The sequence below is a fragment of the Medicago sativa genome, chromosome 3 (genome assembly GCF_051527215.1).
Source record: "Medicago sativa cultivar Bolivia chromosome 3, Bolivia_mono, whole genome shotgun sequence".
Classification (NCBI taxonomy): domain Eukaryota; kingdom Viridiplantae; phylum Streptophyta; class Magnoliopsida; order Fabales; family Fabaceae; genus Medicago; species Medicago sativa.
The window spans coordinates 48,016,280-48,038,820 of NC_140751.1; the positions used below are offsets into that span (position 1 = coordinate 48,016,280).

The following is a 22,541-nucleotide window of genomic DNA, read 5'->3' on the forward strand; positions in this document are numbered from 1 at the left end:
GTGCATACTCTTACTTAATCATATGCGAAGGAAATACACTTCGCGTATTACTTACATATGCATTCACATTCCTATACTAGTCATACTTAGAGATTCATGCTATCTATCTAGTTCTCAAATTCAGCATCTACCCGATTAACTCTGCTTAAACTCTCCTATGCCATCCTTGCCATACATGCTAAGATTACCATGATTTTCATTTCAAAAATCGTTTGATGTTATGTGCATGGATTAGATGTTGTTTAGGGGTTATATAGTTGTATACCATTAAAAGAAAGGCTTCGGAATGCACTACGGCCCCTTAACAGGCCAACAAGCCATAGAAAAGAGGGAGCTGGCAGAACCAACTCGCCTATGGCGTCTTCTGTTCTGGGGAAACTCGCTATAAGCGAGTTTTAGGCTTATGGCGAGTTTCTTCAGGACAGAAGTGTAGATTTTGAGTTTTTTTCCCCAAATTCATCCAATATTGATCCTGCATTGCACACAACACTACTAGCAACTTATATAAACATTAAAACACATCTTTCATGGCAATTTTACATGTAATCAACAAGATTTGCCAAAAGGGGCATTAGGGTTCTAAACCCTCCATAACTTAAATTCATAAATTGTAACATGAATTAACACAACCCAAGGGTGGGTAACTAACTAAAGAACTCACCTACACAAGTTTCTTGCATTTCCTCAAGCTTCAAGCTCAAACCCTAACTTCCACTTCATTCTTGATCCAAAGCTTTTCAACCAAACCATGCTTGAATCCTTTCCTCCATGTGTTACTTGCTTGCTAAGTGATGAGTCATTATTTAGTCTATTTTTATATATTATTTAGTTTCGTTTTATTTAGATTTAGTTTTATTTTATTTTAATATTGTTTCCTTTTCGGACTATTTTACTTCAATTGCATATTTTTATATTTCAGGAATGAATATTGGATGGAAGGTGTCTTGGAGCAAAAGAAAGGAGTCTGGAGCTGATTTGGAGCAAAAATACGAAAGATTCAGGAAGAAAAATATGTTCCCCCAAGTTAGAAGCTTGGCACAGCCTGTGCCAACATGTGGCACGGCCGTGCCACCTCACAGAAGGCCTTTTGCTGCTTTTGCTTAGAGCCCAAGATACTCTGTTTTAGTTTTACCGAATTGCCCTTGTAGTTGCTTAGATTTTAAGTCGATTGTAAACTATAAATAGAGTAGCTCTCCATCAAAAATATTTATCTTTATTTCTTGGAATTCAATAGTGACAATTGTTTTCTTAATAAAGTTCATCTTTTTATTTCTTTAATTTCTTGTTATTTATTTTATGCTTTCTCTCTTCTTCTCTATGTCTACTATGAGCATGAGCGAGTAGATTTCTTTGTCTTGGGATTGTTGGATAAGTCTAATGACGTAATCCGAATCAAACCAAGCCTTAAACCTTAATTATATGTAACCTTAATTTCTAATTTAAATTCACTGTTTTAACATGAATTAACCATTATCAAACTGTGGAAGCGAACGCGGAGGGTTTGATAATTGTTAATTCATCATCTCAAATATCAATTCATAAAAAGAACGCGGAGCTTTGATATTCGAACAAGTGAATTTAGACAAGGATTGCGAAACATGAGAATAGTCTAGCAAACCTTGAGACATATATAGTTTCGATCTTCAAGGGTTCCAAAGGCAATTACCCATGAGAATATGTGTGGTTGTTGGAGGAATACAGTCACTGACTTTGAGAGAAGCTTTGATACTCTAAAGAGAAACTTGTCTTTAGAAATTGAGACTAACGTAAAATTATAAGTTTAAGGGTTGTTTGTGAAGGATTCGTCATTACGATGAACCAATAATCCCAAGGCTCTCTTTTTATTATTGTTATTTACTTTCAACCAGATGAACCTCCTATTTTATAATCTCTTTTCTCCTCTAATCATTCTTTAAAAGTTAGTTAAATTGAACAACTCCCTAGCAGAACTATACTCTCTTTTACAACTACTTCGATAGACCGTGCACTTGCGGTTTGACCTATCTAGTTTTGGCGCCGTTACCGGGGAGTTAACTAATTTAATTAACTTTTTCTTAGTGGTTAGAGTTCCTTCTTCTTTTCTCTTTCTTTTCTCCTACTCTCTTCTTCTATTTCTGTTATCATTAACTTCTTGGGTTCTCAATTTTTTATGCGAAAAACCAGAAATCGAGTGGTATTCTTTCCCGAGATCGAAAGGTTTTTACATAGAAGAAAGAGAGTCGCACGAAATAATACCGCCATGGCTGATCGCACTCTCAAAGAGTATACAACGCCGTCTACGGCTGAGCCACAAGCTATTATTGTGTACCCAATGATTGAGGATGACAACTTTGAAATCAAGCCTGCCCTACTTAACTTGGTACAGCAAAATCAGTTTTCGGGATCCCCCACCGAGGATCCCAATCTTCGCATCTCTGTTTTCCTACGAATTAGTGGAACCCTAAAGGAGAACCAAGAGGCCGTAAGACTTCATCTCTTTCCCTTTTCCTTAATGGATAGAGCTAGCGCTTGGTTCCATTCCCTTGAAGTCGGTTCCATTACTTCATGGGATCAAATGAGGCAAGCATTCCTTGCCCGATTCTTTCCCCCCCTCTAAAACTGCTAAATTAAGGGACCAAATCACACGGTTCAATCAAAAAGATGGGGAATCTCTCTATGATGCGTGGGAGCGTTTCAAGGAATTGCTTAGACTTTGTCCCCACCATGGTTTAGAGAAATGGTTCATAGTCCACACCTTTTATAAAGGCTTGTCTTATACTATTAAGATGTCTGTTGATGCAGCTGCAGGTGGAGCTCTAATGAACAAAAACTACACGGAGGCATATGCCTTGATTGAAGACATGGCTCAAAACCATTACAAGTGGACCGACGAGAGAGCCATCACTAGTTCTTCATCTTCCAAAAAAGAGGAAGGTATGTACGAAGTCTCTAACTATGATCACCTTGCTTCTAAGCTTGAGGCACTAACCCAAAAATTTGAAAAACTAAATGTTAGTGCTGTCACTTCTGCTTCTACATCTCCTTCTTGTGAAATTTGTGGTATAACTGGTCATGTTGGTATTGATTGCCAACTAGGTAGTGCTATTAATGGTGTTGAGCAAATGAAACATGATCAATACAACCAAGGGATGAGGCAAAATCAAAACTTTTATAAAAATCCTCAAAATCCATATGGACAAGTAACACCATCTGGCTATGCAATCAACCGTCAGAAATCTAATTTGGAAATCTTGTTGGAAAATTCCATTGCAAATCAAACTAAACAACTTCAAGAACTTAAAAACCAAACTGGATTTCTGACTGACTCTCTTTCCAAACTCAATACCAAAGTTGATTCTATTGCTACTCATTCTAAAATGCTTGAAACCCAAATCTCCCAAGTGGCTCAACAAGTGGCCACCCTTTCTCAAACACCGGGAGTATTTCCTGGTCAAACTGAAGCCAACCCTAAAGCTCATGTTAATGCTATTTCTGTTGAGGGTAGTAAGTTAGGAGAAACTATTGCTAAGGTTAAAAACATTGAGAAAGAAAGTGTCAAGCTTTTAGGAGAGAAAACTGAGAAACCGCTTGATGAGACCCAAGCTCCTTCCCCTTCCAAACTTGCTAAGCTCAACTTAGAGGATCAATTTAATAAATTTGTCAACATCCTTAAGAAAATTTGCATTAAGATCTCCTTTGAGGAAGCTTTGTCTAGGATGCCTCTATATGCTAAGTTTTTAAAGAAAAATTTTTCAAAGAAAAGGGCTATAGAGCATAGTGAGACAACACCTTTAGCTAAGGACACTAGTGCAATGATCCAAAGGACACCCCCTAAGCTTAGAGATCCAGGTAGTTTTGTCATACCTTGTATGATAGGGAGTGAGACCGTTGACAAAGCCTTGTATAACTTAGGAGCTAGTGTTAGTTTGTTACCTTTGTCCCTCTTTAAGAGGATGGGGATAGGAGAATTAAAACCTACCGAGTTGGTCTTAAAGTTAGTTGATCGTTCTGCTATAAACTTAGTTGGTTTTCTTGAAGACATACCCGTTAAGATAGAAGGCATATACATCCCAGCTGATTTTGTGGTAGTTGACATTGAAGAGGACGATGACGTCCCTATAATCCTAGGTTGACCTTTCCTCGCGACTGCGGGAGCCCTAGTTGATGTTAAAAATGGTAGGATTGTCTTTCAAGTGAGTGATAAAATGGTAGGCTTTGAGTTGGAAAATGTTATGAAAGGTCCCGCTCTTTACTCTTGTGCATTATTTAAGGATCATGATGTGAAAAAGCGCTTCATAGCGTCATCTACACAACATGATCTCTTTGATCCATTCTAAGGACTCTTTCTAACCGTCAAGCTAATGACTCTAAAAGAGCTCTTCGTGGGAGGAAACCCACGCATTTATTTGCTTTATTTTGTTTGTTTTCCGTTGTTTTAAGTGTTTTGTAGGTAATTGTCCGAGTGTGATTCAAGAAAGATGAAAATTTTGAAGCCCCCTATGACTAGAAGGTTGGCATGACCTGTGCTCCAACTTGGCACGGCCGTGCCAAATATTACACACCAAAATGGCCAAAACTCCAGAAGGTTCGCATGGCCCGTGCCAATATGTGGCACGGCCGTGCCCGACTTCTTACACCCTATAACCTAAAATTTTTCTTTCTTCATCCTCATTCTCACACACAAACCTCTTTCATCTCTCAAACTTCTCTCTAAAACATCCATAACCATCCACCTTCATACCTTCATATCTCCATCAAATCTCCACCAAACCAATCAATTTCTTCCCCAAATCAACTCTAAACATCATTCCACACAAACCCCACCAATCAAAAACAACTTTCATCCACCCAAACCCATAATTCACCAAGCCCTTATTCCATTAAACCGAACCTAAAAACCACAAATTTTTAACCAATCTCCACACCCCAAACTCATAAACCTTACTCGAACATCAAACCCAATCCTAAACCAACCTTTTCCACCAAAATTCTTTCCAAACCCTAACCTTCACCAAACCACACAAAGTCAAACCAAGGTCAAGGACAATGGCTTCAAGGAGAAGTGGTAGGGAACCAGCAAGCTCTTCCGGAGGACCTCCCTCAAAGAGGCAAGCACAAGAAAAGAATCATGGAATCAAGTTCAAAGACAACAAGCAAAGGGATAAGTATACAATTCTAATCTCTAAACCCTTGCATTCTTCTAGATATCCTGTTTCTCATAGTTTGAATGTGCTAGGGATTAGGGATGATGTTTATAAGTTTCTAGGAAATGTTGGTTGGATTGATATGCTGAGACCTATGCGGGGTTATGAGAATTTCACCTATGAGTTTATAAGTTCTATTGCTTTCACTAAGGATAGGTTGAATTATGATAACTCTAACCATAGAGTTGTTTTTCGGCTAATGATTGTTGATTATGATATGTCTCTTCAGCACTTTTGTGATGCACTAGGCTTTACAAATGAGGGGTATATCCATGACTCTTGGGATCAAAGTTGAAAGCCGGTTGACTATCAACCCGCTGTCTTTTGGGAACATATCACCGGCCGTAGGGACTTTGTCTCTAGATCCAACAAAGCTAGTAACATTCATAATCTCGTGCTTAGGTACCTTCAGAGGGTTATAGCTTGCACCATTTGGGGTAGAACCGAGTTAGGGAACACTAGGACGGATGAGCTCTTCATGTTACGGGCAATGCTTTGTAACCACCCAGTGAACACTTGTTTCTATTTGCTTGATTACCTTGACCATGTAGGTACTAGGCCTGCCAGAAAGGGAGAGATAGTGGTGGGTGGAATCATCACATATATAGCTAGGCAATTTGGAGTGGGTGAAGATGAGGGGATAAAACAAATTTAGGGAAACAATAGGTTGAACATAGACACCCTCATTGCAATGAATTTCATAAAACATCGTCCACCCATGCAATACAACCTCAAACTGAATGTGCCTATCTTGTTTCTACTTCCTAACCCATCTCGGACTAGCATCGAGGTGGAAGAAAATTTGTTGTATGTTGATGATGACCAGGTACATGAAGAGCAAGGCCATGATGAAGGAGAAGGTGCTAACTTGCACCATGACGGAGAGCACCATGACCAAGAAGTCGGTGAGCTAAATGACAATGAAAAATGGGCATGGATGCAAGCTGAGGTTGAGAGGATGAGCACCGAGCAACAAAAGCAAGGTGTTGAATTATCGGGGCTCAGAAATGATGTCCAAAGAGGCAACCGATTGACACAAGAGAACAATGAAATGCTCCGACGAATGATGCAACACCTTCATCTTCAGGGTCCTCCTTATGGACCTCAATGAACAATTGTGAGCTTTCCTCTTCCTCTTATCCCTTATCTCTTCTCTCTTTCTCTAACTCTTCCTTCTACTCCTCCTTCTTCTTCTTCTTCTTCTCCTTCTCCTTCTCTTTCTTTTAATTTTCTTTTCTTTTTGAATCATTGAGGACAATGCATCTCCTAAGTGTGGGGGGAGCCTAATAAAGTGTCTAGAGTCGTAGTGTTTCCAAACTCCCTTAAACTTTATTCTTTTGTTTTGTTTTTATGGCGAAAGGCATGATTAAGTAGCTTGTTTTTAATGAAAATCATGGCATAAAATTTTTTGTTGTCTTCTCTTAAAAGGTTGTTTCTTGTACATGAAAGTGATCTCTTGTGTTTTTAGTGTTCTTGCTATACCCACATCATGTTTTATTGTGAAAAATTCTCCAATGAGAAAAGCACTCAGTTGCAATCTTTGAGCAAGTGTATGAGTAGGTATTTTAAGGAACACGTTCTAGCTTTAATGTTAACTTTGACCCTTAAAAGTCTTCAGAGTAAAAGTAGTATAAGTTTGTGTGGGAAATAATTAATGTGCTTTATTGTTACTAGATTTTTGACCCGAGCTCCGCTCGGGTTTACTGGAAAGAAATTGACATACGAATAATAAAATGCAATATATAATTGGTAACGGTGAAAAAAATAACACGTGATAATCTATAGTAGACAAAATAAAACACTTCATAAAATGTATGAAATCTAAAAATATTATAAAAGAAAATTTGGTAATCTTATCAATAATTCAGTAAAAGAAATATGAAATATTTAGTACATTGGCATGTAGTTTCATCACACATTGCGAAATACTTCCTCATATACGACATTAGACGTTACATTGGTATCTTCACCATCTTCATCAGTGATCAATATCTTTAGTCCTTCTCTGGATGTAACTCTTGAAACAGCAACATACAACAACTGTCCGTGAGAAAATACAGGTTAAGTTGCTGCAGACTTAACAAAATTAATAAATAAGGATTTGTTAGGTTAAATAATTGCAAACCTAAAAGTGTAGAAAATATTTGCTTCAAAAAAAAAAGGCAAGAGGATAGGAATGAAATTGGTGCAATGCATTTTTTAGATGGAATTTGTTAGGTTAAATAATTGCAAACCTAATTTGCAAATAAGCGGGAAAAAAATTAGGTTAAGTTTCTGCAGACTTAACAAAATTAATAAATAAGGATAAGGATGTAAAAAAAAAGGCATGAAATTAAAAAAATCCAAAAAAAAGTGTAAAATTCTTGACAAAAAAAAAGTATAAAATAGAAGGATCATATGTGATCATTGATATGGTATAAAATATTTTCTTAAAAAAAAAAAAGGCAAGCGGATAGGAATGAAATTGGTGTGCAATGCATTTTTTTAGATAGAATTTGTTAGGTTAAATAATTGCAAACCTAATAAAGCAAATGAGCGGGAAAAAATTAGGTTAAGTTGCTGCAGACGTAACAAAATTAATAAATAAGGATATCAAAAAAATGGCATGAAATTAAAAAAAATCCAAAAAAAAAGTGTAAAATTCTTGACAAAAAAAAGTATAAAATAGAAGAATCATACGTGATCATTGATACGATAGAAAATATTTTCTTCAAAAAAAAAAAGGCAAGTGGATAGGAATGAAATGAAATTGGTGTGCAATACATTTTTTTAGATAAAATTTGTTAGGTTAAATAATTGCAAACCTAGTAAAGCAAATGAGCGGGAAAAAATTAGGTTAAGTTGCTGCAGACGTAACAAAATTAATAAATAAGGATATTTTTAATATGTTAAACTAAAATGGGGCGGGAGGATGGCACCAACATGTGGAGGAAAGGACACCCTCTCTCTAATTTCCTGAATGTGGTGGTGACTCTCTAATTGAACTTAAGTTCCAAATCCCTCAAATGAGGAAATAAATTCATCAAAGCTAGGGGGAAAGGACACCCTCTCCAAAAAGACTTCCTACGCGGAGATGATTAAAATTTTTGCAGCTCTACTTATGGTGATTTTGAATCTAGGGGGAAAGGACACCCTCTCCATAAAGACTTCCTATGAGGAGAGATAGCCCCTAAGCAATCTGCAGCCCCTTGTACTTAAATTGTTAATTTAATCTAATGTTTAACTAAATTCCCATCTCTCTTATATGAAATGAAGAAAGGACTTTTCTCGGTTACTTTAGCATTAAGGTTAGAACATGTTCCTCATAATATCTGTCTTATACAGGAGCAAGAAAAGGGTTGGACTACACACACATACTCACTTGAGACTTGATGTTGGGTTGAATAGGTTCACAAGGAATACTTGAGATTGTGATTAGTGTACTTTGAAATAAAACCTTCAGAGAGAAATGAGTTTTCAATTGTGTTGCCATGTTAAATCTTTTTGTTGCTACTATGTCTATTGCCTTTTGCTTGAGGACAAGCAAAGATTCAAGTGTGGGGGAGTTTGATGAGTCATTATTTAGACTATTTTTATATATTATTTAGTTTCGTTTTATTTAGATTTAGTTTTATTTTATTTTAATATTGTTTCCTTTTTGGACTATTTTACTTCAATTGCATATTTTTATATTTCAGGAATGAATATTGGATGAAAGGTGTCTTGGAGCAAAAGAAAGGAGTCTGGAGCTGATTTGGAGCGAAAATACGAAAGATTCAGGAACAAAAATATGTTCCCCCAATTCAGAAGCTTGGCACGGCCCGTGCCAACATGTGGCACAACTGTGCCACCTCACAGAAGATCTTTTGCTGCTTTTGCTTAGAGCACAAGCTACTCTGTTTTAGTTTTACCGAATTGCCCTTGTAGTTGCTTAGATTTTAAGTCGATTGTAAACTATAAATAGAGTAGCCCTCCATCACAAATATTCATCTTTATTTCTTGGAATTCAATAGTGACAATTGTTTTCTTAATAAAGTTCATCTTTTTATTTCTTTACTTTCTTGTTATTTATTTTATGCTTTCTCTCTTCTTCTCTATGTCTACAATGAGCATGAGCGAGTAGACTTCTTTATCTTGGGATTGTTGGATAAGTCTAATGACGTAATCCGAATCAAACCAAGCCTTAAACCTTAATTATATGTAACCTTAATTTCTAATCAAAATTCACCGTTTTAACATGAATTAACCATTATCAAACTGTGGAAGCGAACGCGGAGGGTTTGATAATTGTTAATTCATCATCTCATATATCAATTCATAAAGCGAACGCGGAGCTTTGATATTCGAACAAGTGAATTTAGACAAGGATTGCGAAACATGAGTATAGTTCAGCAAACCTTGAGACATATAAAGTTTCGATCTTCAAGGGTTCCAAAGGCAATCACCCATGAGAATAGGTGTGGTTGTTGGAGGAATACACTCACTAAGTTCGAGAGAAGCTTTGATACGCTAAAGAGAAACTTGTCTTTAGAAATTGAGACTAACGTAAAATTATAAGTTTAAGGGTTGTTTGTGAATGATCCGTCATTACGATGAACCAATAATCCCAAGGCTCTCTTTTTATTATTGTTATTTACTTTCAACCAGCTGAACCTCCTATTTTATAATCTCTTTTCTCCTCTAATCATTCTTTAAAAGTTAGTTAAATTGAACAACTCCCTAGCGGAATGATACTCTCTTTTACTACTACTTCGATAGACCGTGCACTTGCGGTTTGGCCTATCACTAAGCTACCTTAGTCCATGCTTGATCATGATTAGGAGAAAGTTTGGATGTCTTTAAGGAGAGAGGGAGGGAGCATGCTTTGAGATAAGATGGAGAGAAATATTCTCCCAAAACGTAGAGAGAGAAGTGTAATGGAAAATGAGATATTTTGGGGTCAAAACATTATAAATATCCGTTTTCGTGCAATTACCAAAATGCCCTTGTCTCAAGCGTGTTTAATACGACACTGATACTTAACTCGTATTAAGCTGACATCACATAATAAACATTATCCAGTACGCTCTCTTTCCTTGAAGTTACGTCCTATGGCACGCTTGACTGATAATATTCCGATACTGACAAGCGGGATATTACATTCTAACCCCCTTAAAGAAATTTCGTCCTCGAAATTTAGATATCATCTGCCAATCACTGCGACTAAGACCTGCCTTCTTTGGTTTATTTTATGTAAAGTCTGATCATACTTTCTCCAAAGAGTTCTAACATACTTTCCTCATCAAAACATGTAATTCATCCACTTAGTATTAACCACGCATCTAAGTAACCTTTCATTATCTAAAACACTCAGGATTTGCCTTTAAACTGGGGTCTAACTGGAATCCAGGTTTGCCCTGCAGTGCTCACTTGCATCTAAAACATCTTATCACGCATACATCTTATCATGCATACATAATCTTTCTTACTATACTTTTGAGACACATGCCTCATACTTTCATTACTTATCTTAAAGATTCTATGAATCTCTTCTCTCTTTTCAGAGTTTTAAGAAATCTTTCGATCTCTTCACAATCTCCTTGCACCCAAATCCATGGGTAACTCGTCTAACTTGGCATCAAGAAGCGAGATCAATTACGCCGATTCACCTGACAATCTATTAACCAGCTTTGTGGTTCACCTACTCTTAAAACTTTCTACTAAGTCCATTTGCACTTGCACTTGAACACTCTTAGCAAAAATTACGTGCATCCCGTATGATATTGGTATCATGTGGACATTGTTGTTTCTTCATAAACCTCATTTTCCATGGTATTTGCATACTTTCAAGTACCGCTTCTTGTTAGTTAATAACGATACTCGTTCTAGCATTTGCTTCTAGAAATCTCTAAACATTGGTACATAGGTTCTTGGAACGAATAGATACATGACTAGAAAAATATCATTTTAAAAACAAGTCTGTAATGGTACTGCAGAACAACAGGACGAGTCTTCATAGCTTGGAAAAGGTTTTACAACGCGCCCCAAACTTGACTATAACAAGTTGGTCCTGAAGTCTGTACGTCTTAAGTGAGCTTGCTCGCTTACGACGCGCTTCATTAGTTTCAACAATGTAAAATTTCATGTTTTTTTTAAAACAACATCGTTCCCAAGTTCCTTAATACCAATCTTAACTTTAAAAGTTATAAAAATCGTAGTTTGGCATTTCGCAACAAGTATCATCATAACTTAACAAGTATGGCATAAGAGGGTATGTACTTCATCGTGCATAACTCATGATCTGTATCCCCTTTCATGACAAAATTCTGGAACTTCAAAAGTAACTTCTTTCCTATTCTTTCTTAACTTACAAACATATCCCATATTCACATTTCTGCATAACATAATTCATATAGGATCCTTATCTCACATGACGACATTTCATTTCCTCGTTCTAAGAACAATAAACTTGAATCTTTGAACTATTATATCCGGTTACGTTCACATGTTGTTTCCTTCTCCTAAATGACACTTCTTCTTCTATTACCGATTATCACACTTGATAATCCAATCATTACTTTGAGTCACGAAAAGGAACCTTTCGACTCTTACATACATTTTTCTTACCATAGTACATACTCTTCATTGTTGTGACTCTAGCCTTTCCTATCTTACATAGGTGAAAATACATCCATTATATCTTTACCATATACATCACTAACTGTATAAGTCTCTTTGCTTACTTAACGTTTCGAGAACTTCTCGCTTGTCTCATAATGCTTCTTCCAAAGGCCCTTACTATCAAATTCCACATTCCATGGTTACTGTTAACAACTTTACTAATTATTTTCTGTTGCGCCACTCTGATTCGCACCGGTTGGCTTTAACCAATACTATAATCCGTTGAGACAAGTGGAACTCCACGTTCTTTTTCCCATATGAGTATCATCTTCTTGAACCCTTCTCCTGACCTTTCAGGTGGCAACCAATGCCGTAAGCTTGCACCTTTCATTTCCTTGTAAGATTAAATCTTACGATATACTTAACGTATTACCCTATTACTTGGGGATAGACCTTGCATTCTCACTGGTTGGGTATACCTCATGACACATATACTTATCATACTTAAACTTGTTTCCGAGCAATCTCAAATTTCCATAGCAGCTTCATCGTATATTCATACATGTTTTTCTTGAACATCCAGCATTACATCTTCATATCCTCGCATATTATGTTTTGCGTAATCATACTATTGCTTGCTCGTTAATTTCTTTCTTTAAGAAAACTTTACAAATTAGCACACGGGTTATTGACGTTAACGATCCCTCTTTATATAAAAACATAGTAAATCTGGGCCCTAGCCGTTACTCTAAAATCACGGAATGAGTTGACAACACAATTGTGCCATCAAATCTTAGTTCCAGTGAGTTTAGCCCACTATACGTGAGTCGTAACAGACCGGTACCTGGAAAAAAAAATCTTTTAAATTCAAGAACGCCATCTCCAATCACCCATATGCATGTATTTATTTTCAAAAATTGGCAAACTCTAAAATTCATCATTACAACAAGCCTTAGCAAGTCAATTAAGCAAAACATAGATTCGAGGGATACTCATAACTTCATGAAATCTGAAAATCTTGTGACTTCACATAACTCTTTACCACTTTATCCATTCCATAAGCCTGAACCTTAAAACTCTTGACCCAAGTTCTTCTTCAGCTCTTGTCACGTTAACTTCTAATGTTACCTTGAACCGGATTGATTCCGTTAATAATTGCTCATGCATTTTCTTCTTTAGAAATCATAGGATGTAATGTGCATTCGATACTTCATGTTATAGAGAGTGTTTGTTGCATAAAAGATTGTGAAAACAACCCCCCAATAGCTATTACTGACCCTAGAAACGAAATGACAGTTTTCGGAAAAACTGAAAATTTCGCTCCAGGTTCGCTATCAGCGAAATCCTCTTGGAGTAATTTCGCTAATGGCGAAAATTTCGCTATTGGCAAGTTTCTTCAGCTCAGCTTTTCCTGGAAATACATTTTACCTAAAAATCTTGTCCTTTAAATGATCTAATGCACACCATTCATCCAAAACATCATAAAATAATTCTTAACATTCGCATAGCAGGTACTAACATCAATCAATACAATTCACGTTACATTGGAAATTAATATCTTAACCGTTAACACACTTAACATAAAACTTTACTTCATCCACTACCACGACTTAACTTGCTTCTCTGCCGGTCCACTTAACATTCCAATGTTAGAACCTTATCCACTCTGGACATTCAAATCCTTAGCTTTCTTCACATGTCACTATCGAAACATTTCATCTTACTCTTAACATAACCTTGCATTCCCGGAGGAATTAAACTTCATCTGCTTGGTTCACCGACCTCCTTCTGGCACGATTATCCTCTTACCATTACTTATTCCGAGTTTATACTTCTCAGTTCATCTTCATCACATACTTCATTCCTCCTGGGTCCTATTCAGCTCTCAGGAATCCGTTCTAACCGTTGAGTGCTAAATTGAGTTGATCAGGCTCAACTAACAAAGACAATTAGAACATTTACCCAGAACCCAATGGTCCCCCTACCTTAGTTGTAACTTAATGACCCATGGCACGATCTGAATCGACTTGCTCTGATACCAAATTTAACACCCATACTAAACGTACCTAGGAAGTTTAGCATGCGCGTTATCTTTAGTACTGGATACATAAAATTTATACAACAAATTGCGTTTGTACATACAACAACATAACCATCTCATCCATACATATAAAATTACATCCTTGATATCCATGGCATCATGCAGCGATACGAACGCGCACTTGTTGAAACATCCATCCGGATTCAAGCTTGCATATCAACCTGCTTATCTGAAACAAATAAGGATTGGGATAAGACATAATGTCTCAGTGAGTTCTACCTAATCCTAGGCTATAGGTAACCTCGGGGGAAACATACGATCACAACGTGTCTACAATACAACCTGGTGGTTGATTATACATGTGTGGGGACTTGCTTTCCTAGACGGTAGTGTATAATAGACCCGTCATAGGTTCATCTTACTTGTCAAGAATCTTTCTATCGTTATGCGTGCCATGGCGGTTAAGGGATCCTAGAACTGCAATCTCAAGATACGATATACGCATTAAGACTTAACATAACATTTTCATGACACGATCCTAAACCGGACGATTAGGGTACCCTAAGATCGTCATCGGTATAACATTCTTATCTTGTTCTATTGCACGACTTCTTCTAAGCTAACATCATCATCATATCATAAACATATCATATCATACATAATCATAATCGTTCATACATTCATTATTCTAGCGTTGAACAAACATTCATTGTCTTGATTCATTTTACGGAGAGCCCCGAGGTGGAGTAGCCCCAAGTACAATCCCATACCTCCCTCAGTGACGTGCGGGTCCCTTGCGGCTTAACCATTCCCCTTGGAGAACCTCTTGCATCCATCCTTGGAAGGAATACAAAAGTCACAACACCTACACTCAGTGACATGCGGGCCCCCCTTGCGGAGCTTATCCCGTTTCTCATGCCTCCTACTTCATTCATTAAGTCTTAGTCTTAACATTCATGAAAGGTTTCTGACCTATACATGCATACTCGTTTACCTAAGATATGGGGTCGATCTGATTAATGATAAACTACCTTCATATTCATGTTCATACTTAATCATTGTGGAGTGATTAACTTATCAATCCACGACTTATCATGCGTGCATACTCTTACTTAATCATATGCGAAGGAAATACACTTCGCGTCTTACTTACATATGCATTCATATTCCTATACTAGTCATACCTAAAGATTCATGCTATCTTTCTAGTTCTCAACAACTAAGTCGAGGTTTTACATTCATTCCCTTTCTTAATTCATCATCTACCCGATTAACTCGGCTTAAACTCTCATATGCCATACTTGCCATACATCTAAGATTACCATGATTTTCATTTCAAGAATCGTTTGATGTTATGTGCATGGATTAGATGTTGTTTGGGGGTTATATAGTTGTATACCATTGAAAGAAAGGCATCGGAATGCACTACGGCCCCTTAACAGGCCAGTAAGCCATAGAAAAGTGGGAGCTGTCGGAACCAACTCGCCTATGGCGTGTGCTGTTCAGGGTAAACTCGCTATACGCGAGATTTAGGATTATGGCAAGTTTCTTCGGGACAGAAGTGCAGATTTTGAGTTTTTGCCCCAAATCCATCCAATATTGATCCTGCAATGCACACAACACTTCTAGCAACTTATATAAACATTAAAACACATCTTTCATGGCAATTTAACATGTAATCAACAAGATTTGGCAAAAGGGGCATTAGGGTTCTAAACCCTCCATAACTTAAATTCATAAATTCTAACATGAATTAACACAACCCAAAGGGTGGGTAACTAACTAAAGAACTCACCTAAACAAGTTTCTTGCATTTCCTCAAGCTTCAAGCTCAAACCCTAACTTCCACTTCATTCTTGATCCAAAGCTTTTTCAACCAAACCATGCTTGAATCCTTTCATCCATGTGTTACTTGCTTGCTAAGCTACCTTAGTACATGCTTGATCATGATTCGGAGAAAGTTTGGATGTCTTTAAGGAGAGAGGAAGGGTGCATGCTTAGAGAGAAGATGGAGAGAAATATTCTCCCAAAACCTAGAGAGAGAAGTGTAATGGAAAATGAGATATTTTGGGGTCAAAACCTTATAAATATTCGTTTTCGTGCAATTACCAAAATGCTCTCTTCTCAAGCGTGTTTAATACGACACTGATACTTAACTCGTATTAAGCTGACATCACATAATAAACATTATCCATTACGCTCGCTTTCCATGAACTTACGTCATCTGGCACGCTTGACTGATAATATTCTGATACTGACAAGCGGGTTATTACACGGGTCGTTGGCGTTGGTCCATCCATCATATATAAAAACATAGTGAATCTGGGTCCTAGTCGTTACCATGAAATTCACAGAATGAGTTGATAACACAACTGTGCCATCCAATCTTTCTCCAAATGAACTTAGCTTACTCGACGCAATTCATGACCGACCAGTACCTGCAGAATTCCATTTAAATTTCAAGGACATCAACTCCAATCACCCATATGTATGTATTTATTTTCAAAACTTCGTAAACTTTATGATTCATCATCATCACGAGCCTTAACAAGTCAATCAAGCAAAACATAGATTTGAGAGATACTCATAACTTCACAAAATCCGAGAATCTTACGATTTCACATAACTCTTCACGTCTGTAACGTCCATTCCATAAACCGGAACCTCTAAACTCTTGGTCTAAGCTCCTTCTTAACTCTTGACACATTAACTTCCAAAGTCACCTTAAACCGAATCGATTACGTTAATGATTGCTCATGTCTTTTCCTTTGGAAACCTTAGGATGTTATGTGCATTCGTTACTAGATGTTATAAAGGGTGTTTATTGCATAAAAGATTGTGAAGATAACACCCCAATAGCCACTACGGACCCTAGAGACGAACTGACAGTTTTTCGGAAAAACTGAAAATTTTGCCCCAGGTTCGCTATCAGCGAATGCTTCTGGAGCAATTTCGCTATTAGCGAAATTTTCGCTATTGGCGAGTTTCCTCAGCTCAATTTTTACAGAAAACATGTTTTGCATAAAAATCTTATTTCTCTACTAACCCAATGCACATCAGTCATTCCCAATCCTCATAAAACATTCTACAACATATGCATGGCAAACATCAACATCATTCGATACGATTCTCGACACATTGGAGCTAATGTCTTAGTCGTTCTAACTCTTAACATAAATCCTTAACTTCTTCCGTTACGAGTAGTTTATCTCACTACTATGCCGCCTCACACTACATTCCACACGTTAGGACCTTACACATACTACTATCCCTGAAAGCTTACTGGTTCCGTCAACAAATGTCGATTTCTCCTTATCTCGTAACCTTGCACTTACATTCCGGAATACAGTTTCTTTCTATATCACAATCCTATTCCAACAACGGCTCTTACCGAAATCCCCGGTCAAACTTAGATATTTCAAAATTCTTCTGTAACATCCCAGACTGCTTTCAGGATTGCCGACTAACCCCACAAACCAACACGAGTCTTTTCAGCATGCTTTGTCCTCACTCACATACTTACCGGGAAACTTCCCGGTAGATCACCCATCCTAGTACTACTCCAAGCCAAGCACGCTTAACTGTGGAGTTTTTATGGAATGGGCTACCGAAAAGAAGATGCATCTTGTTGATATGGGTAGTACCTAACAATTCTTATAAGCCTTCCTTCAACCATGTAGTCCCATACCTACACGGCCTCCGGATCCCTCTCATTCCGATGTGATTCGGTTCCTCTTATTAACGTGGGGTCATCCTTACGAATACTGCTCGTTCCAACTGGCGGGAACCTTTCGTATCCAACTGGCGGGATATCGAAAGTCACGTCATGGGTATTACATCTTCTCTTTTAGGTATACGAAGTATCAATAGCACCTCACCCAACGTTGTCGGAACATTCCATCTTAACATTGCTTTACATTCCCGGAAGACTCAAACTTCTACTGCCTAGTTCACCGGCTACCTTCTGGCACGATTAACTCCTTACTATAACTCTCTCCGAGTTCTCACTTCTCCGTTCGTCTTCATCACATACTTCGTTCCTCCTGGGTCCTATTCATCTCTCAGGCATCCATCCTAATCGTCGAATATTAAATTGAGTTGATCAGGCTCAACTAACAATAACAAATAGAACATTTACCTGGAACCCAATGGTCCCACTACCTTAGTTGTAACTTAATGACACATGACACGATCTGAATCGACCTGCCCTGATACCAAATGTAACGCCCATACTAAACGTATCTAGAAAGCTTAGCATGTTTGTTATCTTTAGTACTGGATACATTAAATTTTACAACAATAAAACTCCGAATGAATATCTTATACATTCATAAGCGTTCGTACAACAAGAGTATAACATAACTTTGTCTAAAACATATTAAAGGCATCCTTGAAATCCATATCATCCTGCAGCGGGTACGAACGAGCACTTGCTGAAATATCCATTCGGCTACTAGCTTGCCATACCGACCTGTTTATCAGAAACAAATAAGGATTGGGATGAGACATAATGACTCAGTGAGTTCTACCTAATCCTAGGTTATAGGTAACCTCGGGGAAAACCTACGGTCACCACGTGTCTACAGTACAATCTCGTGGTTGATTATATGTGTGTAGTCATACTTTCTAGGGCTGGACAAAAAAATGTTGTCCGGTCCAAACCGTCCGATCCGACAGGCCCGTTGACACACGGGTCGGTTCACACAGATGAAACGGGTTCAGCGGTTGAGCAAACCCGGATTTAGATGACTTGATACAGTCGGTTTCGGGTTTAAACATTTCACCCAGCGACACCCATAACCGACCGGTAGATATAACTATTTATTATTAAAATACATATGCATGGGCCACTTGTTCAATCATATCCCATCTTCTGTCACTTTTTTCTTTGACTTTTTCTTTAGTTTTTGTACTCTTTAACAGCTAGCTACATGCGTGTAGCAGCTATACATACTTTTGTTTTTCTTTTTCTCTTTCTTTTCTCTCTACAACTCCACCACCATCAATTTAACTATCTCTCTTCTTCTTCTGGTTAATCTTTTTGTTTTCTCTCCTCATCTTCACTACAAGGGAATGCATGTTATGTTCAATTCTGCTTCCAATGCAATCATTAGAGAAACTCTATTCTTCATCTCGTTTCTATCTCACATAGTACATACACATGGCTTCTCTTCATCCTGTTGCTGAATAATGAAAGATTTGAACTTTTGAGTTCAATTTTTTTTGTCTGGTCTTGAAGGTTTTGCGTTCCTTTTTTGAGTTCATGATATCCGGCCAAACCGATCCGGTCAAACCGTCATCCGAATAACCCGTCACCCGACCTAACCGTTTATGTAAATGGGCGGAGATGGATTCCATTTTATGATCCGCGGTTTTCACACGGATTGGGATTTTCGGACCGACGCCGACCCAATCCGACCGCTGTCCAGCCCTAATACTTTCCTAGACGGTCGTGCAAACTAGACATGTCATAGGTTCTTCTCAACTTGTTATAGGTCTTGCTATCACTATACGTGTCATGGCGGTTAAGGGGAATCTAAGACCGCTATGCCAAGATACGCTCTATGCATCGAGGCCTACACATAACATAATCATGACACGATTCTAAGCCGAACGATTAGGGAATACCTAAGATCGTCATCGACATATCTATCTTTACTTGCTCTACTTCATAAGCTTGAACGTATCTAACGTCTACTCATAACCAAGTATACAATTAAGTTAGAAGTTAGCGTTGAACAATAAGATTATCTGAGTTCATTTTACAGGGCGCCCCGGGGTGGAGTAAACCCGAGCACAATCCCTTACTATCCGATGGAAACCTATCTAAGGTATAACCATCGGAACTCCCTCAATGACGTGTGGGGCCCTTGCGGCTAATCCTGTTTCACCTAGTGGAAACCCCTTGAGTCCAACTTACCGTGGATCTCAAGAGACACGACACCTACATCTTGCTTAAACTTTCTTTGGGAATAGCATATCTAATCGCTTCACATCTTAGCATATATAAACTCATGCATATCTATCTAGTTCTCGACAAGCTATGTCGAGGCTCTATGTTCAATCCCTTTCTTAATATATCACTATCTGGACATATTGCATATCATATCACTCTTACGTTTCATTTATGAACAAACATTGTTATTAATTTGCCATGTCTTTCACTTGTTTAAAACGTTGTTTGGAATTGTGCTTTAGGCACTTGGAATTGAGGGGTTCTTATTTCATTAAAAGATTGCAAGAAACGGGCCTTGAACGACATTTCTAGACCACCGGAACATTTTCAAAAAGTGTTGTGCTGAGGCTGTTCGCTTATGCGAACTGTAAGGGAACCTGTTCGCTTAAGCGAACGGTCGTTCGCTTAAGCGAAGGAATGGCAGAACCAGCAGAGCTGTTCGCTTAGAGTTTGCTCAGAGTTCACTTAAACGAACATTCATCAGTTCAGACCTGCATAATTTGTATTTTTGAGACAAAAACATCAATTTCAAGTGTCCTAACCCAATCTAATCATCCAGAACATCATAAAAACAGTTTATATCATATGCATTGCAACAATTAACATCATTTGATCATAAATGGTACAAAGGGATTCTATAACCCTAATTCATAACTTAACATAATTCATGTTTTCTCACAAGGAATTACACAACCCAAAGGTGGGAAAACTATCGAAGAACTCACCTTAACAAGTTTCTTGCAATTCTTCAAGCATCAAGCTCAAACCCTAGCTTTTGCTTCATCCTTGATTTCTTAACCTTTCAACCAAACCATGCTTTAATCCCTTCTTCCACTTGTTTCTTGCTTGCTAAGCCACCATAATCCATGTTTGATCATATTTAAGAGGAGGTTTGGAAGATTATGGGAAAAGAGGGAGGCGTGGGTTAGAGAGAAGTAGGAGAGAAATTCTTTCTCTCAAACCTAAAGAGAGAAAGTGAAGTGAAAATGAATGAAAATTGGCCCTTGTGGCCTTAAATACCCTTGTGGCTTAATCGCGTCTGGCTTGGCACTGATACATAACCTCAAACTTAACTGATATCGTTTGATAAATATTCTCCGCCATTGATGGCTCAACCTGTATTTAACTGACTTTACATAATAATATCTTCCGTTGTAGTTAACATTCTTCATCACTTAACCTTAGGATGTTATGTGCATTCGTTACTAGATGTTATAAAGGGTGTTTATTGCATAAAAGATTGTGAAGATAACACCCCAATAGCCACTACGGACCCTAGAGACGAACTGACAGTTTTTCGGAAAAACTGAAAATTTTGCCCCAGGTTCGCTATCAGCGAATGCTTCTGGAGCAATTTCGCTATTAGCGAAATTTTCGCTATTGGCGAGTTTCCTCAGCTCAATTTTTACAGAAAACATGTTTTGCATAAAAATCTTATTTCTCTACTAACCCAATGCACATCAGTCATTCCCAATCCTCATAAAACATTCTACAACATATGCATGGCAAACATCAACATCATTCGATACGATTCTCGACACATTGGAGCTAATGTCTTAGTCGTTCTAACTCTTAACATAAATCCTTAACTTCTTCCGTTACGAGTAGTTTATCTCACTACTATGCCGCCTCACACTACATTCCACACGTTAGGACCTTACACATACTACTATCCCTGAAAGCTTACTGGTTCCGTCAACAAATGTCGATTTCTCCTTATCTCGTAACCTTGCACTTACATTCCGGAATACAGTTTCTTTCTATATCACAATCCTATTCCAACAACGGCTCTTACCGAAATCCCCGGTCAAACTTAGATATTTCAAAATTCTTCTGTAACATCCCAGACTGCTTTCAGGATTGCCGACTAACCCCACAAACCAACACGAGTCTTTTCAGCATGCTTTGTCCTCACTCACATACTTACCGGGAAACTTCCCGGTAGATCACCCATCCTAGTACTACTCCAAGCCAAGCACGCTTAACTGTGGAGTTTTTATGGAATGGGCTACCGAAAAGAAGATGCATCTTGTTGATATGGGTAGTACCTAACAATTCTTATAAGCCTTCCTTCAACCATGTAGTCCCATACCTACACGGCCTCCGGATCCCTCTCATTCCGATGTGATTCGGTTCCTCTTATTAACGTGGGGTCATCCTTACGAATACTGCCCGTTCCAACTGGCGGGAACCTTTCGTATCCAACTGGCGGGATATCGAAAGTCACGTCATGGGTATTACATCTTCTCTTTTAGGTATACGAAGTATCAATAGCACCTCACCCAACGTTGTCGGAACATTCCATCTTAACATTGCTTTACATTCCCGGAAGACTCAAACTTCTACTGCCTAGTTCACCGGCTGCCTTCTGGCACGATTAACTCCTTACTATAACTCTCTCCGAGTTCTCACTTCTCCGTTCGTCTTCATCACATACTTCGTTCCTCCTGGGTCCTATTCATCTCTCAGGCATCCATCCTAATCGTCGAATATTAAATTGAGTTGATCAGGCTCAACTAACAATAACAAATAGAACATTTACCTGGAACCCAATGGTCCCACTACCTTAGTTGTAACTTAATGACACATGACACGATCTGAATCGACCTGCCCTGATACCAAATGTAACGCCCATACTAAACGTATCTAGAAAGCTTAGCATGTTTGTTATCTTTAGTACTGGATACATTAAATTTTACAACAATAAAACTCCGAATGAATATCTTATACATTCATAAGCGTTCGTACAACAAGAGTATAACATAACTTTGTCTAAAACATA

At 38.0% G+C, this 22,541-nt stretch overlaps 1 protein-coding gene and 1 non-coding gene across 2 annotated transcripts; one reads left to right on the top strand and one right to left on the bottom strand.

Moving 5' to 3' along the window:
• Positions 1-2,603: 2,603 nt before the first annotated feature.
• LOC146937851 (small nucleolar RNA R71) lies at positions 2,604-2,710 on the bottom strand. Its single transcript, XR_015033669.1, has one exon. It is a non-coding gene; the product is annotated as a small nucleolar RNA R71 (small nucleolar RNA).
• A 646-nt stretch (positions 2,711-3,356) lies between these two features.
• LOC146937852 (uncharacterized) lies at positions 3,357-4,112 on the top strand. Its single transcript, XM_085749540.1, has 2 exons — positions 3,357-3,638; positions 3,738-4,112. Exons 1-2 carry the CDS (start codon positions 3,357-3,359, stop codon positions 4,110-4,112), a joined length of 657 nt encoding a protein of 218 aa, XP_085605666.1.
• The last annotated feature ends 18,429 nt before the right edge of the window (positions 4,113-22,541 follow it).

Bases quoted from the DNA above. Each gene is read 5' to 3' on its own strand.
- LOC146937852 (XM_085749540.1), top strand. From the start codon at position 3,357: ATGCTTGAAACCCAAATCTCCCAAGTGGCTCAACAAGTGGCCACCCTT. The intron at 3,639-3,737 runs GTCAACATCCTT...AATTTTTCAAAG, and splicing joins AGGATCAATTTAATAAATTT to AAAAGGGCTATAGAGCATAG.